This window comes from Anolis carolinensis, chromosome 5 (genome assembly GCF_035594765.1).
Source record: "Anolis carolinensis isolate JA03-04 chromosome 5, rAnoCar3.1.pri, whole genome shotgun sequence".
Taxonomy (NCBI): domain Eukaryota; kingdom Metazoa; phylum Chordata; class Lepidosauria; order Squamata; family Dactyloidae; genus Anolis; species Anolis carolinensis.
This window is the reverse complement of record NC_085845.1, coordinates 102,471,622-102,488,021: the sequence shown is the minus strand read 5'-3', so window position 1 is coordinate 102,488,021 and position 16,400 is coordinate 102,471,622. Positions and strand designations below refer to the sequence as shown.

Here is a 16,400-nt window from a genome sequence, read left to right as displayed (position 1 = left end):
TGGGGCTAACAGCGAGTGCTCATTCCGCTCCCGGGATTTGAACCTGGCACCTTTTGGTCCGCAAGTTCAGCAGCTGAGCATTTTAACGCACTGTGCCACCAGGGGCCATAGCATACTTAATATATTTTCTCATCTAGCTAGGTCTACACAGGTTATATTAGTTCAGCAACCTCATTATATGGGCTGCTGGAATTGCCATGCATCGTGGTGAATCCGGCGGTACCTAGTGTGGGGAACCTGTAGCCCCATGCCCTTCATTGCCCAGCTTCTCCCCTACACCTCATCCCATGGGGGGAAGCATCCACCGCTTAGCTTCTTTAGTCTAGTTCACCTCTCAATCTTTCATCATTTTTAGCTTTGTTCAAGCAGCACTTCCAGTTAAATCGAGCTATATGAATTTATGGATTTGTTTTCCCATCGTATCTTCCAATGTAGTAGGAGCCCCCAGTAGCACAATGGGTTAAACCCTTTTGCCGACAGGACTGCTGACCGACAAATCGGTGGTTCGAATCCGGAGAGTGCAGGATAAGCTCCCTCTGTCAGCTCCAGCTCCCGATGCGGGGACATGATAGAATCCTCCCATAGGACGGTAAAACATCAAACATCCAAGTATCCCCTTGGCAACATCCTTGCAGACAGCCAATTCTCTCACACCAGAAGCAACTTGTATTTTCTCAAGTCGCTCGTGACATGAAAAAAAAATCCAATGTAGTAACAAATCCACACTATTTAGTAGGTAATAGATTTCTTTTTACCCATTCTGCATTACTGGTAACAGTTAACTAGCTAAACCGGACTAGTGATTAGAGGATTTTTGCATTTTCCAATAGTGGCTTGAGCACAAAAGTTTATCTCATATCTAAATTTTAAATTAACACGATAACAGTAATTTTTGATTTTCAACTGCAAAATTTTGATTGTCAGATAATGGTAAAAAGTAGTTATTTAAAACTCTATTTTTCTTTTTGAAACTCTCCATTCAGACACGTGAAATACTGGAAGGAGATCTTCTCAAATGTCAATCAAAAATTGAAGACTTGGAGAAAGTTCTTACTGAGAAAGGACAAGTAAAATGGTTTCTGCGTGGTTTCTGCCAGTTCATTCTTTCTTCTGCCTGCACAGCTGCCCTCATCATCATAATTGCTGCCTGGTACCTTTCTGTGACTGATGGTGTGCACTAGCTGCAATTGAAAAATACTTGTTCAGAACCAGTTAAGAAAACATTAAGGGCGCTTCTAAATGGACCGCTAATGTGGTCCTGATCTAACATACAGGATGCTGGATTGGGCCCACATGGAGTCTGCACAGGAACTTCTTCAGCCGTCTCGGAGGTGGGAAGCAAGGAGCACCCTAAGGGACAAAAAAATCGTATCCACTTCATACTGGCCTCAATTATGACACATTAAATTTGTGATAATTTGCATCCCAAGCTGTTCTTTGGCTCATAACCCACTTTAAAAAGAATTGCCTTTTGCCCCTCACTTTGGTTAAAGGTCAATTTTGAGGCTTGTTTGTTTGTTTGTTTTTAGTGTAGCCATCATAGACGGCTGCTTATTTGAACTATTGGGGGAGTGGCCTGATCTGGCTGTTGAGATGTGACAAGGACCAACAAGTTACATGATCGTTCCTGCCAGTGCAAATAAAGATTTCCCCCCGGTATAGATATACCCTTAGATTGCAATCCTGAGAACGTACCTATTTCTATTTAACCAATTTCTATTCATTTTCCAAGAAAGTTTGTTTCTTGTGCTTTTTTGGGGTGATACTTGAGTGTTTTGTTTCTTGGCAAAAGGTTATGTCTTTCTATAAGAAAATTGTTGAGTATCTAGAGATCTAGTTCAGCCCAAGACTATGGGCAAATTAGACTTTTGAGAAATATGAACAGTAGCTACTTTATTTTTCACCCTTACACATAGGTAAAGGTAAAGGTTTCCCCCGATGTTAAGTCCAGTCATGTCTGACTGTGGGGGTTGATGCTCATTTCCATTTCTAAGCCAAAGAGCTTGTCCGTAGACACCTCCAAGGTCATGTGGCCGGCATGACTGCATGGAGCGCCCTTACCTTCCCGCTGGAGCGGTATCTATTGATCTACTCACATTGGCATGTTTTGGAACTGCTAGGTTGGCAGAAGCTGGAGCTAACAGCGGCCGCTCACGCTGCTCCCGGGGTTTGAACCTGGGACCTTTCGGTCTGCAAGTTCAGCAGCTCAGTGCTTTAACACACTTCGCCACCAGGGTTCCTACACATACACTACACATACCCTTACACATACATTAACACAAAAGAGCTACACACCGCCTAAGTGCAGATTTGCTTCTAGCTGACCCAGTAAAGACAGGGAATCATTTTTGTGGAATTTCTTTGTAATGCGATTCTGCTAAGTGTTTATACATTCAAATGTTAGGCTGAAAACAAATATCCATGTACCTTTTATAAAATCTGAATGTAATATGAAAGAATCCAAAATATCTCAATTAAAAATTAATATTGTAGCAGTGTGTACATTGATGATATAGTTCTCTGTCCATTTTAAACAGTACCAGATGTTCCATGTTGTGTATTGTTTTATTCTGTATTAGCATCAAAAATAATTGAACCATTTGGTTTATGGGGCCATTGTAGCATAGCTACTGGAACAATCCATTCTGAAAACACATTTTCACACTGAATTACTTTTGAATGTAATTGGTGAGAGTGCCTCCTTTGTTTTTCCCCCTGAAGATATCTTATATTCATATAAAAACATTGAGTTTTCAAAACATGTTGATTTCACTTAGAGGTCCTAAATACAGACTGTCTCTCTGGAGCTAAAAATCCAAGCTGTAACAGAGAATCTCACAAGGCTTGTCAAGCCCACAGACTTTTACCCTGTCTTTTTAGTCCATATGAGAACCAATAACACTGCAAGGCAAAGCCTTGGGGAGACCACATGGGATTATGACACTGTGGGATGGGAAGTTGAAGAAACCCTTGTCTGCATGAATACACTCCCTCAGATAACTCTTTTTAAAGCCCTCCTGGTACGTTTGTGAGATTCTTAGCAAAAACATTACTACCAACCTTTATGATAGTACAAGCCACCCCTTGCCAGAAGCCCAACTTTATTAAATTTCAATCATAGTAAAGGTAAAGGTTTTCCCCTGACATTAAGTCTAGTCGTGTCCGGCTCTGGGGGTTGGTGCTCCATTTTTAAGCTGAAGAGCCGGCATTGTCCATAGATACCTCCAAGGTCATGTGGCCGGTCCAAGTCAAAGAAGCCAAACTGGCTTAAAAGTGAGATGGAGGGTGCCAGAGACCAAAACGAGTTCTTGGAATTCTGTATTTTAGAACTGGAAATTATATATTCGCTCAGTTGTAAACTCTCAAATAGAGCATAACCTGTATTTGAACTAAAACTACAATATATATTATATTGACTAGCACTCAATCAGAGAAACTTCACCAGATTATTCTAAATCTATTGTAATGTTTGAGCAGAAAATGTCATGACACTGCTAATGAGGTTTTGGAGGGAATGCTCATTGTACATTTTATGTACAGTAGTCTGTTTTTCAGCCAATAAATTTATTCAATGCTTGTGTTTATTTGTTTGTTTTGTTGATTCCCATTGTTCCTTCCTTCTTATATGTGATGACATCCGAGATACATGCTGTCAATTCTCAGCTACATTGTTTCTATAAAAACATTCTGTTCATCATGGATGAAATTAATTGTAAAATTATGACATGTTCATCAGTTCATCATGTTCTGCCCTCCCCCCCTTAATTTAAGTATATTTTCTGCCAGCTTTGAAAAGAAGCCATAGGAGTGCATGTCAGGGGTTTGGACTGCATGGTCCTTGTTGTCTCTTACAACAAGCTAAATTTTTGGAAAAGGAAGTGCTTTCATACTGTCCACCATATTGTACTTAAACTTTTGAAAGCTATTATTTCAAATGCAGTTGCTTATTTGGAAATATGGATTTTACTAAAGTAATATTCAAATTGGATGATAGTTGTAATGCTGGCTATATTTGATACCCTTAAGAAAGAAATGTGTATTATACATCTTCTGCTAGTTTTAATTAAAATTAAGGTAAGTATTTTGAATGGGATCCACCAGAAGAAACTCGGTAATAGTTTAGGCTTATTTTGCATAACACGTAACAGTAGCTCCAATAAGAATTTGACACAGTTGCAAAGCTAGGGCAACCTTTTGGGGCATTACAATGTGCTATTTGAGAATTAACAATATTGCAGCCTTTGGAAGACCATAAAGCAATTTGGGATTTTGTTAAAGCAGCTATGAATCTGAAAGAAAAAAATCAGAAATTATGAAACTTGTCAAGAGATGTTGATTTAGTCCTCTATTGCCCAGTTAAAAAGATATTTGGCAAAAGGCTTGGAAATATCTTCCTGATTATGCCTGAAGTTGCATGGTCAGTCAGAGGAGACTGTGGGGAGTTCTACACAGGCATTAAAATGCAGTTCCAAGCCATAAACTCTGTTAAAGAAACTCACCAGAAATCCTGAATAAGCCATAAAATCAGCTGAAGGATAATATACATCCCGCACAGAGCTGGACTTGAGAGAGAGATATGCAGAGCACTTGTTAGTACAGGGCTAGTGCTGGCACATTTTTTAAAAAACCAGAAACCACCCCATCAGACATGCTACTAACTATGAAGTCTGGATATGCTGCTGCCCATCAGCATTGATCATGGCAATTCCCATCAGCACTGTTGGAAATAGCAACCTTCTTCAAGCCTCCACTAGTTATTTGTTATGTACAGTATATAATTCAGATTTCTCACTGTATTGTATATGTGTGTATTGGTATGCAGTTTTTCTTAACTCTATGTTGTGGGATGAGCTGCAGACCATGTGATCAGAACTGGGACTGTTCAGAATTCGACTCCATTTTAGAAACAGTATTCTTTCAGACACGAGTAGAGGCAGACTCCATTGGACTTTCAGACTAGACAGAGACTCTATTAGACTCTCAGACCAGAGAAATGCTTTAGACTATGGACTGTGAAGATTTTAAGAAAGATGCTCTGTTAGCTGCACAGAGAAACTACTTCAAATCCTATCTGTAACTGGATTGATATGCAAAGTACCTATATGCTGAATACATGAAGTTTGTGAGTAAACCAACTATGTTACTTTTAAAGAATATGTTACTTATTTTTGGTCTCTTGAGAGCATGATTCAAACCAAGACATTTTAAGGGAGAGTAGATGATTTTGGGCAACTGAAAAGAACACTTCTAGAACTCTGCCATATATATGTATGTGTGTTTTGTTTGTTAGTGTATCTTTGTCCCTAACAATTCAAAGATATATCTAGGTATATAAGTTTAACAGCTGAGAAACCCAATTGCCCTGCATGAATACTAGTGGATATTTATTTACCACTAAGGAGAAGGTTGACTCAAGTGAGTTTTTCAAGTGAGTTTTTAACTCTTTTCAGGGAGATTCCTGATTTTCCTAAAATGGTGGTGAATGCCATTTTCCAAAAGGTAATGGCATCATTTCCCCAAAAGGTTGTGATTTCTAACAAGGTCATGCCTTTCCAAAGATCATAATTCTCCAAAAAGCACATCATGCCAAGAGAGGTACAAAAACATATTCCTTTATTTTGATCAATCTTCATGGTGACCATCTCTGTGGTCACCATCCCAGCCTCCAAGTGGTTTCTAGTGTGTCTGTTGTAGGTGCACCACAGGAAACCAGATCTCTTTACTCCACAGTTTGGATGGCTGCGTAGAACCACCCCATGACAGGCTAGATGAGCTCATGATTTGACATTGCATAAAGCAACTTCATATCATGGTGTTACAAATATCTAATACATGTTGAGTATCCCTATTCCAAATGCTTGGAACTAGAATTGTTTTGTATTTCAAATTTTGGATTTAGTACAAGTACGTACTGGAGAGAGGCATGGAGGGGGTGGATTCGCATCAAACACATTGCTTGGAATTACTGCCATTTCACAGACCCCCAGGCCCCTTCTGCACTGCCATATAAAATCCAGATTATCTGCTTTGAACTGGATTATATGGCAGTGTAGACTCATACAATTCAGTTCAAAGCAGATAATGTGGATTATATGACAGTGTAGAAGGGGCCCGAGTCTCTCTCCAGCCTTGTCTCTGGTTAGTTTTTTACTTGTATTGTAAATGAAATATGATGGAAAGAGACTAAGGATCTGAGAGATAAACAAAAAGGGTGCTGCTGCTGCTCCCTCAAAAGCAGAAATGGATGTCAGTGGCAAAAAAAAGAGAGGGACTGGGTATTTGAGGGTCCTTTCAGACAGGCCCTTTATCCCAGAATCTGATCTCAAGTTTTCTGTTTATCCCAAATTATCTGGCAGTGTGGACTCATATTGTTTAGTTTAAAGCAGAAAACCTGGGATCAGATCCTGGGATATAGGACCTGTCTGGAAGGGCCCTGAGAAATAAATGAGCATGACAGCTGCAGCTTCTGCCTCAAAAGTGGAAGCCAAAAGCTGGCAGCAAAAAAATTGAGACTGAGGATCTGAGATCTATTTTGTTCTTGTGTTTATTTTTATAAATCCCACTCATTCTTCTGCCTGCTTCAGAGGAGGATGCTTGCTCCATCAATGTTTAACATCTACACAAATGATCAGCCATTGTCAGAAAGCACAGAGAGTTTAATCTATGCCGATGATCATGTCATCACCATCCAAGCAGGGAGCTTTGAAATAGTTAAACAGAAGCTCTCTGAAGCTTTAAGTGCTCTTACTGCCTGCTAAAGGGAAAACCAGTTGATCCTCAATCCATCTAAAATGCAAACGTGTGCTTTTCACCTTATGAACAGACAAGTGTTTCGGGCTCTGAGGATTACCTGGGAAGGAATCCCACTGGAGCATTGCAGCACACCAACATACTTGGGAGTTACCCTGGACCGTGCTCTGACTTACAAGAAGCACTGCTTGACTATCAAGCAAAAAGTGGGAATTAGAAATAACATCATACGAAAGCTGACTGGCACAACCTGGGGATCACAACCAGACACAGTGAAGACATCTGTCCTTGTGCTTTGCTACTCTGCTGCTGAATAAGCATGCCCAGTGTGGAATGCATCTCACCACATTAAAACAGTGGATGTGGCTCTTAATGAGACATGCTGCATCATCACAGGATGTCTATGCCTTACACCGCTGGAAAAATTACACTGTTTAGCCAGCATTGCACCACCTGACATCTGCTGGGAAGTAGCAGCCAGCAATGAAAGGACCAAGGCATTGACATCTCCAGCCCATCCCCTGTTCGGGTATCAGCCAGCATGCCAATGCCTTAAATCAAGAGTTTTCTAAGATCTACAGAGATACTTGCAGGAACACCTCAGCAAGCGAGAGTCCAAAAGTGGCAGGCTAAAACCCAGAATCTCAATCAGTGGCTGAATCAGTGAGAAACTCCCTCCTGGGCACACAGAAGTCTGGGTGACTTGCTTTGACATCACAAGATGCAGAGTCAACCTTAAGAAATAGGACTACAAAGTAGAGTCCACAACATGCAAGTGTGGAGAAGAGCAAACCACAGAACCCAGACTATATAGCCTCAGGGTTCAACTCACTTTTGGGTTCTCCCCCATGTTCTTATAGCACTTTTAACTTCCTCAATGTTTATAAGTCTCACTTAGTGCACTTTGATCAGCCCATCCTTATGTTTTTATTGATGTGTTTTAACTTTGTCTTATTAATGGTTTGATTTTAATCGTATGTTTTAATTTTTCATTTGTGCATTTTCGGTATTTGATGTTTTTGTATGTATACTCTTTTGCATTTGTAAGCCGTCCTGAGTCTCTGCGGGGAGATAGAGGTGGGGTACAAGAATAAAATTATTATTATTATTATTATTATTATTATTATTATTATTATTATTATTATTACAATGCAGTCTGAGCCCAGCCACAAGCACAATGGAAAACCTTCTTACAGCAACACCAGAGGCACTCAAAGTGGCCAGCTTCTGGTCAAAGGAAATTTAGTATAATGCCAAGATTTAAACTATGTGGTTTTTTATATATTATAACTGTATTCTCAATTCGTTTCGTGGCTGATGCTGGATGAGAGACTTCCTCTAGGACGACTTGTAAGGTGCGGAACAGACTGTGTTCTGGCACCACGAGATGCAGAGCCAACCTTAAGAAAGTAGAGTCCACGACATGTGATTGTGGAGCAGAGCAAACCACAGACCACCTATTACAATGCTACATCCACAATGGAGGACCTTCTTACAGCAACACCAGAGGCACTCCAAGTGGACAGCTACTGGTCAAAGGACATTTGATATAATGCTAAGTTGTTGGCTTAAAAAAAAAACTTTGTGTTTTAAAATGCATTACATGTACCCCTCGGTTCGTTTCTGACACAATAAATAAGCTCATTCTTCTCGGGCTCTTTCGACTTCTCTGGGCTGCAGCCGCTTTCGCCTGGTGCTGAATGGACAGCTCCCTTCCTGGCGAAATAAAAAAGGGAGGCAGAGGGAGTAGCCGGTCTTTCCCACCAAGGCCCCCTCTACACTGCCATATAAAATCCATATTATCTGCTCTGAACGGGATTATATAGCGGTGTAGACTCATATAACCCAGTTCAAAGCAGATAATGCGGATTGTATATGGCAGTGTAGATGGGAACAAAGAAATAACCAGACAAGCAGCCGGTTAAAGCAATGGTTCCCAATCCCAACCTTGGCTGGCTGTTTGGCCATGTTCCAGAAGCATTCTCTCCTAACGTTTCGCCCACATCTATGGCAGGCATCCTCAGAGGTTGTGAGGTATATGGAGAAACTAACTAAGGAAGGTTTATATATCTTTCTCAAACAGAGAAAGAAGTCTTGTCTGTTTGAGGCAAGTGTGAATGTTGGAAATTTTTTTCGTGTCAGGAGCAACCTGTGTTGCTTCTGTGTGTGAGAGAATTGGCCGTCTGCAAGGACGTTGCCCAGGGGACGCCCGGATGTTTTGATGTTTTTATCATCCTTGTGGGAGGCTTCTCTTATGTCCCCGCATGGAGCTGGAGCTAATAGAGGGAGCTCATCCGCGCTCTCCCCGGATGGGATTCGAACCTGGCAGCCTTCAGGTCAGCAACCCAACCTTCAATCCACTAGGCCACGGAGGCTCCAATGTTGCAATTGATCACCTTGATTCGTATTTAATGGCCTTGCAGAATTCTTACTGGCTGTTAGGAATTCTGGGAGTTGAAGTCCAAAGCACCTTGAGGGGCGAAGTCTGCCCATGCCTGGTATATGTTGTATATGAGGCCCCTAGAGCCAAAAGAAATGCCCGCCTGGGGCCCTTTCGCCGCAGCCGCACTGAGAGGAGAAGGCAGCGCTCTCTAGCCCCGCCCCTTCCTGCCTCCTTCCTCGCCTGCCTCTCGCCCACCTGCAGCGCTGGGGAGCCGCCCTTCGACGCCCGCTGTCTATCCCGCTGCAGGAGCCCCGCCCCCCTCGCCGCCTTCCCATTGGCCCGCCTCTGTCCTGGCCACGCCCCCTCGTCAGCCGCGTCCCTTTGTACTTTCTCTCACGTGACTCGGGATCGGCGCGAGGCAGGCAGGCGAGGAGGGAGGCGCGCGCCCCCTCAGCCCGGGCGGCAGTCAGTCAGTCAGTCAGCCAGCCAGCCAGCCAGCATGGCCGAGCGGAAGCGGGCTTGGAACACGGAGGCCGACCTGCCGGTGTACCTGGCCCGGCCGGGCACGACGGCGCAGACGCCGCGGCAGAAGTACGGCGGGATGTTCGCGGCGGTGGAGGGCGCCTACGAGAACAAGACCATCGACTTCGAGGCCTACAGCGTGGGCCAGAAGGGCTCCCGCACCCCGCGCAGCGGCAGCCGCCACGACCTGCTGGACGGCGCCGGCGGGGACAACGGCAGCGAGGCGCCCAGCGACGCCAGCGAGATCTCGGGCTCCGTCGTCAGCTCTCCCGGCGCCGAGCGCGAGCACCGGGGGACGGCCGGCGTCGCCATCCGCTGCCCGCCCGGCGCGGACAATGGCAAGGTAGGGACGCGGCCGGCGCGAGGAGGAGGAGGAGGGGGCGGGGCCGGCTGGGAGTGCGCAGCGCCAGGCCGGCAGGCCCCTACGGTGGCCCAGCAGGGGCCCTGGAAGACTTCATTTCACCCCTCTCAGGGCTGCTCCATAGAGGAGAGCAATACCCCGTATGGTTGCTGACACCCAGGGATGATGGCTTGGCCTTACTGCAGCAGACCTTTCCGTCAAGGGTTAGAAACCACTTTGGGTGTGCTTCAGCAATGGAACCAACTGCTTGGTTTGCGGCCCAGTCTTTGGATATTTTCAAAAGCAGGCTGGACAGCTACCCACTTGGAAGGCTCTAGCTCACATGTGTCAATATTCCAGTGGGCGGGATCCATCCCTCCATGTCATTTTATGTGACCTCCACTTCCTGTACTTAGTTAGGCGATCCCTTGTAGCTTGAGGATGATGGTTCTCCAAGTGTAGTGTCTTGGCATTGGATGCATAGGTAGCTGTGGAGACCTATTCTTGACCCACATGCTCTTCTGCAGTGAAGACATCAGTTTCCAGACAGAAGGTGGTCCTGGTCAGGGTTGGTTTGACGCGCCTTCCTCTTGGCACATTTCTCCCTTAAGCCCTTCATTTGTGCCTCTTCAAATTCTGCAGTACTGTTGGTAGGAGCCTCCGGTGGCCAAGGAGATAAAAGCCTCGTGACTTGAGGGTTGGGTTGCTGACCTGAAAGCTGCCAGGTTCGAATCCCACCCGGGGAGAGCGCGGATGAGCTCCCTCTATCAGCTCCAGCTCCATGCGGAGACATGAGAGAAGCCTCCCACAAGGATGGTAAAACATCCGGGTGTCCCCTGGGCAATGTCCTTGCAGATGGCCAATTCTCTCACTCCAGAAGCAACTCCGGTTGCTCCTGACACAAAAAAAAACCCAACGTACTGTTGGTAACAGCTGAGTGCTCAAGGGCCAGGGTTTCCCAGTTCTTGGTGTCTATGCCACAGTTTTTAAGGTTGGCTTTGAGCCCATCTTTAAATCTCTTTCTGTCCACCAACATTACGTTCACCATTCTTGAGTTGGGTGTATAGCAACTGCTTTGGGAGACGGTGATCAGGCATTTGGACAACGTGGCCAGTCCAGCGGAGTTGGTGGCGCAGGAGCATCACTTCAGTGATGCTGGTCTTTGCTACTTCCAGCACACTGACATTTGTTCGCCTGTCTTCATCAGATATTTGCAGGATTTTTCGGAGGAATCACTGATGGGATCTTTCAAGGAGTTGAGTGTGACATCTGTAGACAGTCCATGTTTCGCAGGCATATAGCAGGGTTGGGAGGATGATGGCTTTATAAACAAGCTCCATAAGGATGTCCCGATCCTCAAATACTCTCTGCTTCATTCAGAGAAATGCTGCACTCGCAGAGCTCAGGCAATGTATTTCAGCTTCAATGTTGACTTTTGTGGAGAGGTGGCTATAAAGGTAACAGAAATGGTCAACGTTTTCTAATGTTATACTGTTAAGCTGTATTCCTGGCATTGCAGAGGGATTGGCTGACGACTGCTGGAAGAGCACCTTGGCTTTCTCGATGTTCAGTGAGAGGCTGAGCTCCTCATATGCTTCTGTAAAGGTGTTTAGAGTGGCTTGTAGATCTTCTGAATGCGCATAGACTACGTTATCATCACCATATTGGAGTTCTATAACAGATGTTGTTGTGATCTTAGTTTTGGCTTTCAGTCTGCTGAGGTTAAATTGCTTGCCATCTGTCCGATAGATGATTTCCACTGAGGTGGGAAGCTTCCCATCAAGAAGATGAAGTATCATAGCGATGAAGATAGAAAATAAGGTTGAGGCAATAACACATCCCTGTTTGAAACCTGATTCTACCTTAAATGAGTCACTTTAACTTGAACATGTCCAAGACTGTTCCCATCATGTCACCGTGGAAGAGCTGCAGGATGTTCAATTTTCAGGGCTGCTCCCGAGAAGAGGGAAATACCCCATATGCTGACACCCAGGGATAATGACCTGGCCTTACTGCAGCTGACCTTTCCATCAAGAGTTAGAAACCACTTTGGATGTGCTTCAGCAATGGAACCAACTGTTTGGTTTGTGGTCCAGCCTTTGTATGTTTTCAAAAGCAGGCTGGACAGCTACCCCCCCTCCCTCCAGGAAGGCTCTAGCTCACATGTGTCAATATGTCAGTGGGTGGGATCCATCTCTCCATGTCATTTTATGTGGCCTCCAGAGGCTGGTCTACACTTCCTGTATCCCTCATTGAATCATAGAATAATAGAGTTGGAAGAGACCGCTTGGGCCATCCAGTCCAACCAACTATATTATTTTATGATTCTGTGAGGGATACAGAAGGTAGTCCAGCCTGTGGAGGGCACATAAAATGGCATGGAGGGCTAAATTCTGCCCACCGGCATGCAGGAAAAGCACAAAGTCCCCCTGACAGATGGTCGTCCAGCCTCTGTTTATTTATTTACGTAGGGCTGCCTTTGAAGATGGCTGGGAAACTGCAACTGGTGCAAAGATCAACAGCTAGGCTACTAACTGGAGCTAACTACAGGGAGCACATGATGCCCTTACTAAAGCAGTGCCATTGGCTCCTGATAAGTTTCCAGCCCCAATTCAAAGTGCAGGTTATTACCTACAAAGTCCTAAATAGTTCAGGTCCTGCCTATCTTTGTGACTGCATCCCCCCATGAACCAGCAAGGGCTATAGGATGGGCCAGGGAGGCATTCCTCTTGGTCCCACCACAGTCTCAAGTGCAGTTGGGATAAGGGAGAGGGCCTTCTCAGTTGTGGCCCCTCGACTTTGGAATGCTCTCCCCAGGGAGATTAGGCAAGCCCCCGCACTGTCCTCCTTCCATAGGGACCTGAAGACTTGGCTATTTAAACAAGCTTTTGAGACTGCCTAGTCCCTAGTTGATCTATGAATTTGCAGCTTTGCACTTGATCCCATGCCCTCATCCCATGGTTACAACACTGCACTTATTCCCATTCCCTGGCCCTATTGTTTAAAGTCTGGCCATGTTTACATCAGCTATCGCCACTGACGGATGAGTGCTGTTTCATTCTAGGTTTTATGCTATTGTTATATGCTTATGTGTTTTATTCAATTGTATGTTATATTGTGTTTTATTTCATGTTTTGCTTTAGTCATCTTGTGCCTTGTGTAAGCTACCATTAGTCCCTTAGGGGAGAAGGTGGCAGGATACAAGAATAAAGTTGTTGTTGTTGTTATAGAAATGTATATCCCACCTTTCCCCAGTCAAGAACCCAAGGCGGCTTACAGCTGATAAATCATACAATATAAAAGTTAAAACCAAGTTAAAACCATAACTATTAGACATGCTGTAAACTCAAAGTTCAATCAAATAAATTATACCAAAAGCCTCCAAGGAAGGAGCTTCCCCACACTAGTGCTGATGGGAGTTGTGATGCAATAACATATGGGAGGCTGCCGTTTGTTCTGGTCAGTCAAGAGAGTGGCATATAGTATGATGTCTGACTTCAGCATGTCCTTTCACCTTTCCCCAAACTTCAGAATTACAGGTTCTGTTGGGTTGCAATTCCCGGTATCCATATTCTGCATGATAGATAATAAAAAGTGACGGAAGTTGCCATTCAGTAGCATCTGGAGACTGTTCTTTGGATGGTTTCAAAAGGGGGCTGGACTGCTACCACCCTGCAGAGGCTCAAACTCAGAAATGGGTAAACTTCAGTGCTCCAGGTGTTTTGGACTTCAACTCCCACAATTCCTAACAGCCGGCTGTTAGGAATCATAAGAGTTGAAGCCCAAAACACCTGGAGGGACAAAGTTTGCCCATGCCTTCTCAGGCTCATAAGTGTCACCCTCAAGGCCAGTGGGCTGAATCCCTCCCGCCATGTCCTTTTATGTGGACTACACCTCCTGTCTTCATCATTCGACAGCATGACGAGTGTGATGGGAATTATGATGCAGTAACACCTGTGAGATGACTGTTTGTTCTGTTCAGTCAGGAGAGTGAGATTTGCATTCCAATACAAGGCTTGTGTGTATGATGTCAGACTTTAAAATGTCATTTCACCTTTCTACTACTACGAGCTACTTCCAATGGGGCTCTGTCCCTGAACTGTGGCGAAAGCATCGTACAAGGGATCAATGAGAACATGGGATGCTTCCTGTGTTCTCATTGCCCATAATGGGGTGAGTGCAGGAGGAAGCTGGGTAGCGACGCTTTCCCCAGTGTGATGGGGAAGGGGGCAACACATTCCCCCGCTGCCTGCTGGATTTGACATGCTACATGGAGAATCCTCCCTCTGTCACCCACATTGGGTGACTTAATGTGATAAGATCCTAAGTCATATAATATGCTCCCCTACTGGTCATAGAACATCTCAATATTTTGACTTACATTTTGTTGGAATTTTTCTATTTCTCTGCATTGATTATTATAGTAGTTCTCCTTCTCTTTGTGTAGATCAGGATCCTGACACTATTTCTGCCATGTTTTACTTTTGCTTGTTGTCTGCCCTTAAGTCTCATCTGTCATCTACTGAGGCTTCTCTTTCTTTTTTAGTCTTTTTGGCTGCCAATGCTCCTGGTTTCAGCCCAGAGTTCTTATGGCTCCCAGTCAGTTAAGCTCCATAGTGATAATCTGGTTTTGCATTTATTTTAAAATTCTACAGGGATGTTGTTCAGATTGTATTTTGGCACAATGATTGGTTTGGGGTTCTTTTTTAACTTTGCTCTAATATTTTATATTAGCAGGTAATTGTCTGTGCTGCTGTTTTTGCTGAGAGGATGAAGATTTCCATCTTCTGCTTTTGATTATATAGTCTACCGGCTTTCTGTGTTAGCCATGAGATGATAGCCATGTATACAGTTGTGTCTTTGATTGCCTGAAAAATCTGTTTGCAATGAATAAAATGTTGGCCTCGTAAGATTCATTCAGTCACTCTTCTACTTCATGTCTTAGCCCTAGGACAAGAGCCCCGGAGCCTTTGATTCTGCTCTGTGTTTCTGTGTAGTCAATTACCATTTGGACTTTAGCATAGAATCTTCTTCTGTTCTGTTTTCCAAGCATAAATTTTGATTATGATTATGTTCATCCCTTCATCGCTACAGATTGTGCATCCATGGTATTCAGCCAACCACAGTTCAAAAATATATTCGGGATGGGGGGATCCAGAAAGGAAACGTAGATTTTGAGCACTCTGGTGATTGCATACTCTTCTATAACCACCTGCCATTTCACAAATCCTCAGGCTCTTTCTGGAACTTGAATTATTTGCCATTTTCTATAGGGGAACCTAAACATCCATTGATTTTTTTGTATCTATGACAGGTCCTAGAACAAAACACCATTGTATATTGAGGGCTTTTTCCTGGCATTTTCTTGGTATTATTTAGTAAGACTTTGCCTAGCATTTTGTGTCTATAATAGCCAATCACATGTCTATGGGAACTAGTAGGGCATTCCACCACCAGAGATGATGGGACATGTATACTTGTGTGTATACACACACCCATACATTGTTAAGAGAGATGTCATTGCTTAGTCCTGATGAGCTCAGTAAAGGGTGGAACTGTAACACATCAGGCCTTCAGCAGAGAACGGCTTGGTTTCAAAGGGTTCCTAATTTCTTGGATAGACAGGAATAACAAGCAGCCCCTTTAGCCACTCATCTTGCCTATCCCCCCTCCCCCCGATACCTCCACCGTACCCATCACTGAATACTTGAGAAAGGTTATTTTGTCTTATCAAACTCATAGAACTCATTAGAATAAATAATCAGATTCAGTAACCTATATTTTAATAAATAATACACACACACATACACCCCTTTAAATCTAGCATCTTAAAGTATTTGCTCATAAGTCCTCTACTTTTTTTCGTGTCAGGAGTGACTTGAGAAACTGCAAGTCTCTTCTGGTGTGAGAGAATTGGCCGTCTGCAAGGATGTTGCCCAGGGGACGCCCAGATGTTTTGATATCTTTACCATTCTTGTGGGAGGCGTCTCTCATGTCCCCGCATGGAGCTGGAGCTGATAGAGGGAGCTCATCTGTGCTCTCCCCGGGTTGAAGTCGAACCTGGTCAGCAACTCAGCCTTCAAGTCAAGTCTATGATTCTAAAGTCACAAGGCTTTAACCCACTACGCTGTTGGGGGCTCCAGTCTTCTACTAACCTAAATGGCAATGTATGATTTTGGAGCAGAAGGATTTGGTAGTAGTTTTTGGTTTGCCTATGAGGCTCCAACCACACATTAAAATGATAAAGGAAGAAAAGAAGTCAGCAAATTTTTATTGAGCAAAATCACCATTGGAGAGGCATTCTGAATTGTAGAATTTCAAATTATAGGGAAGGATCTTCTCCATAGCTCCAAGCTTATAAGAGAGGAAAGATGGACACACATTACTCCAGGATCAGCCCGTGGT

General features: G+C 44.1%; 2 protein-coding genes across 2 annotated transcripts in view; both read left to right on the top strand.

Annotated features, from left to right (window-relative positions):
- Window positions 1-3,584, top strand: part of LOC100566427 (janus kinase and microtubule-interacting protein 1) — a 32,902-nt gene extending 29,318 nt beyond the window's left edge. Inside the window, exon 10 of the mRNA XM_062982023.1 lies at window positions 984-3,584. Coding sequence (XP_062838093.1) covers window positions 984-1,181 — 198 coding nt within the window. The 3' untranslated portion in view covers window positions 1,182-3,584. The remainder of the gene's footprint in view (window positions 1-983) is intronic.
- Window positions 3,585-9,530: 5,946 nt separating this feature from the next.
- crmp1 (collapsin response mediator protein 1) overlaps window positions 9,531-16,400 on the top strand; it is a 49,203-nt gene continuing 42,333 nt past the window's right edge. Inside the window, exon 1 of the mRNA XM_003221376.4 lies at window positions 9,531-9,998. Coding sequence (XP_003221424.1) covers window positions 9,633-9,998 — 366 coding nt within the window. The 5' untranslated portion in view covers window positions 9,531-9,632. The remainder of the gene's footprint in view (window positions 9,999-16,400) is intronic.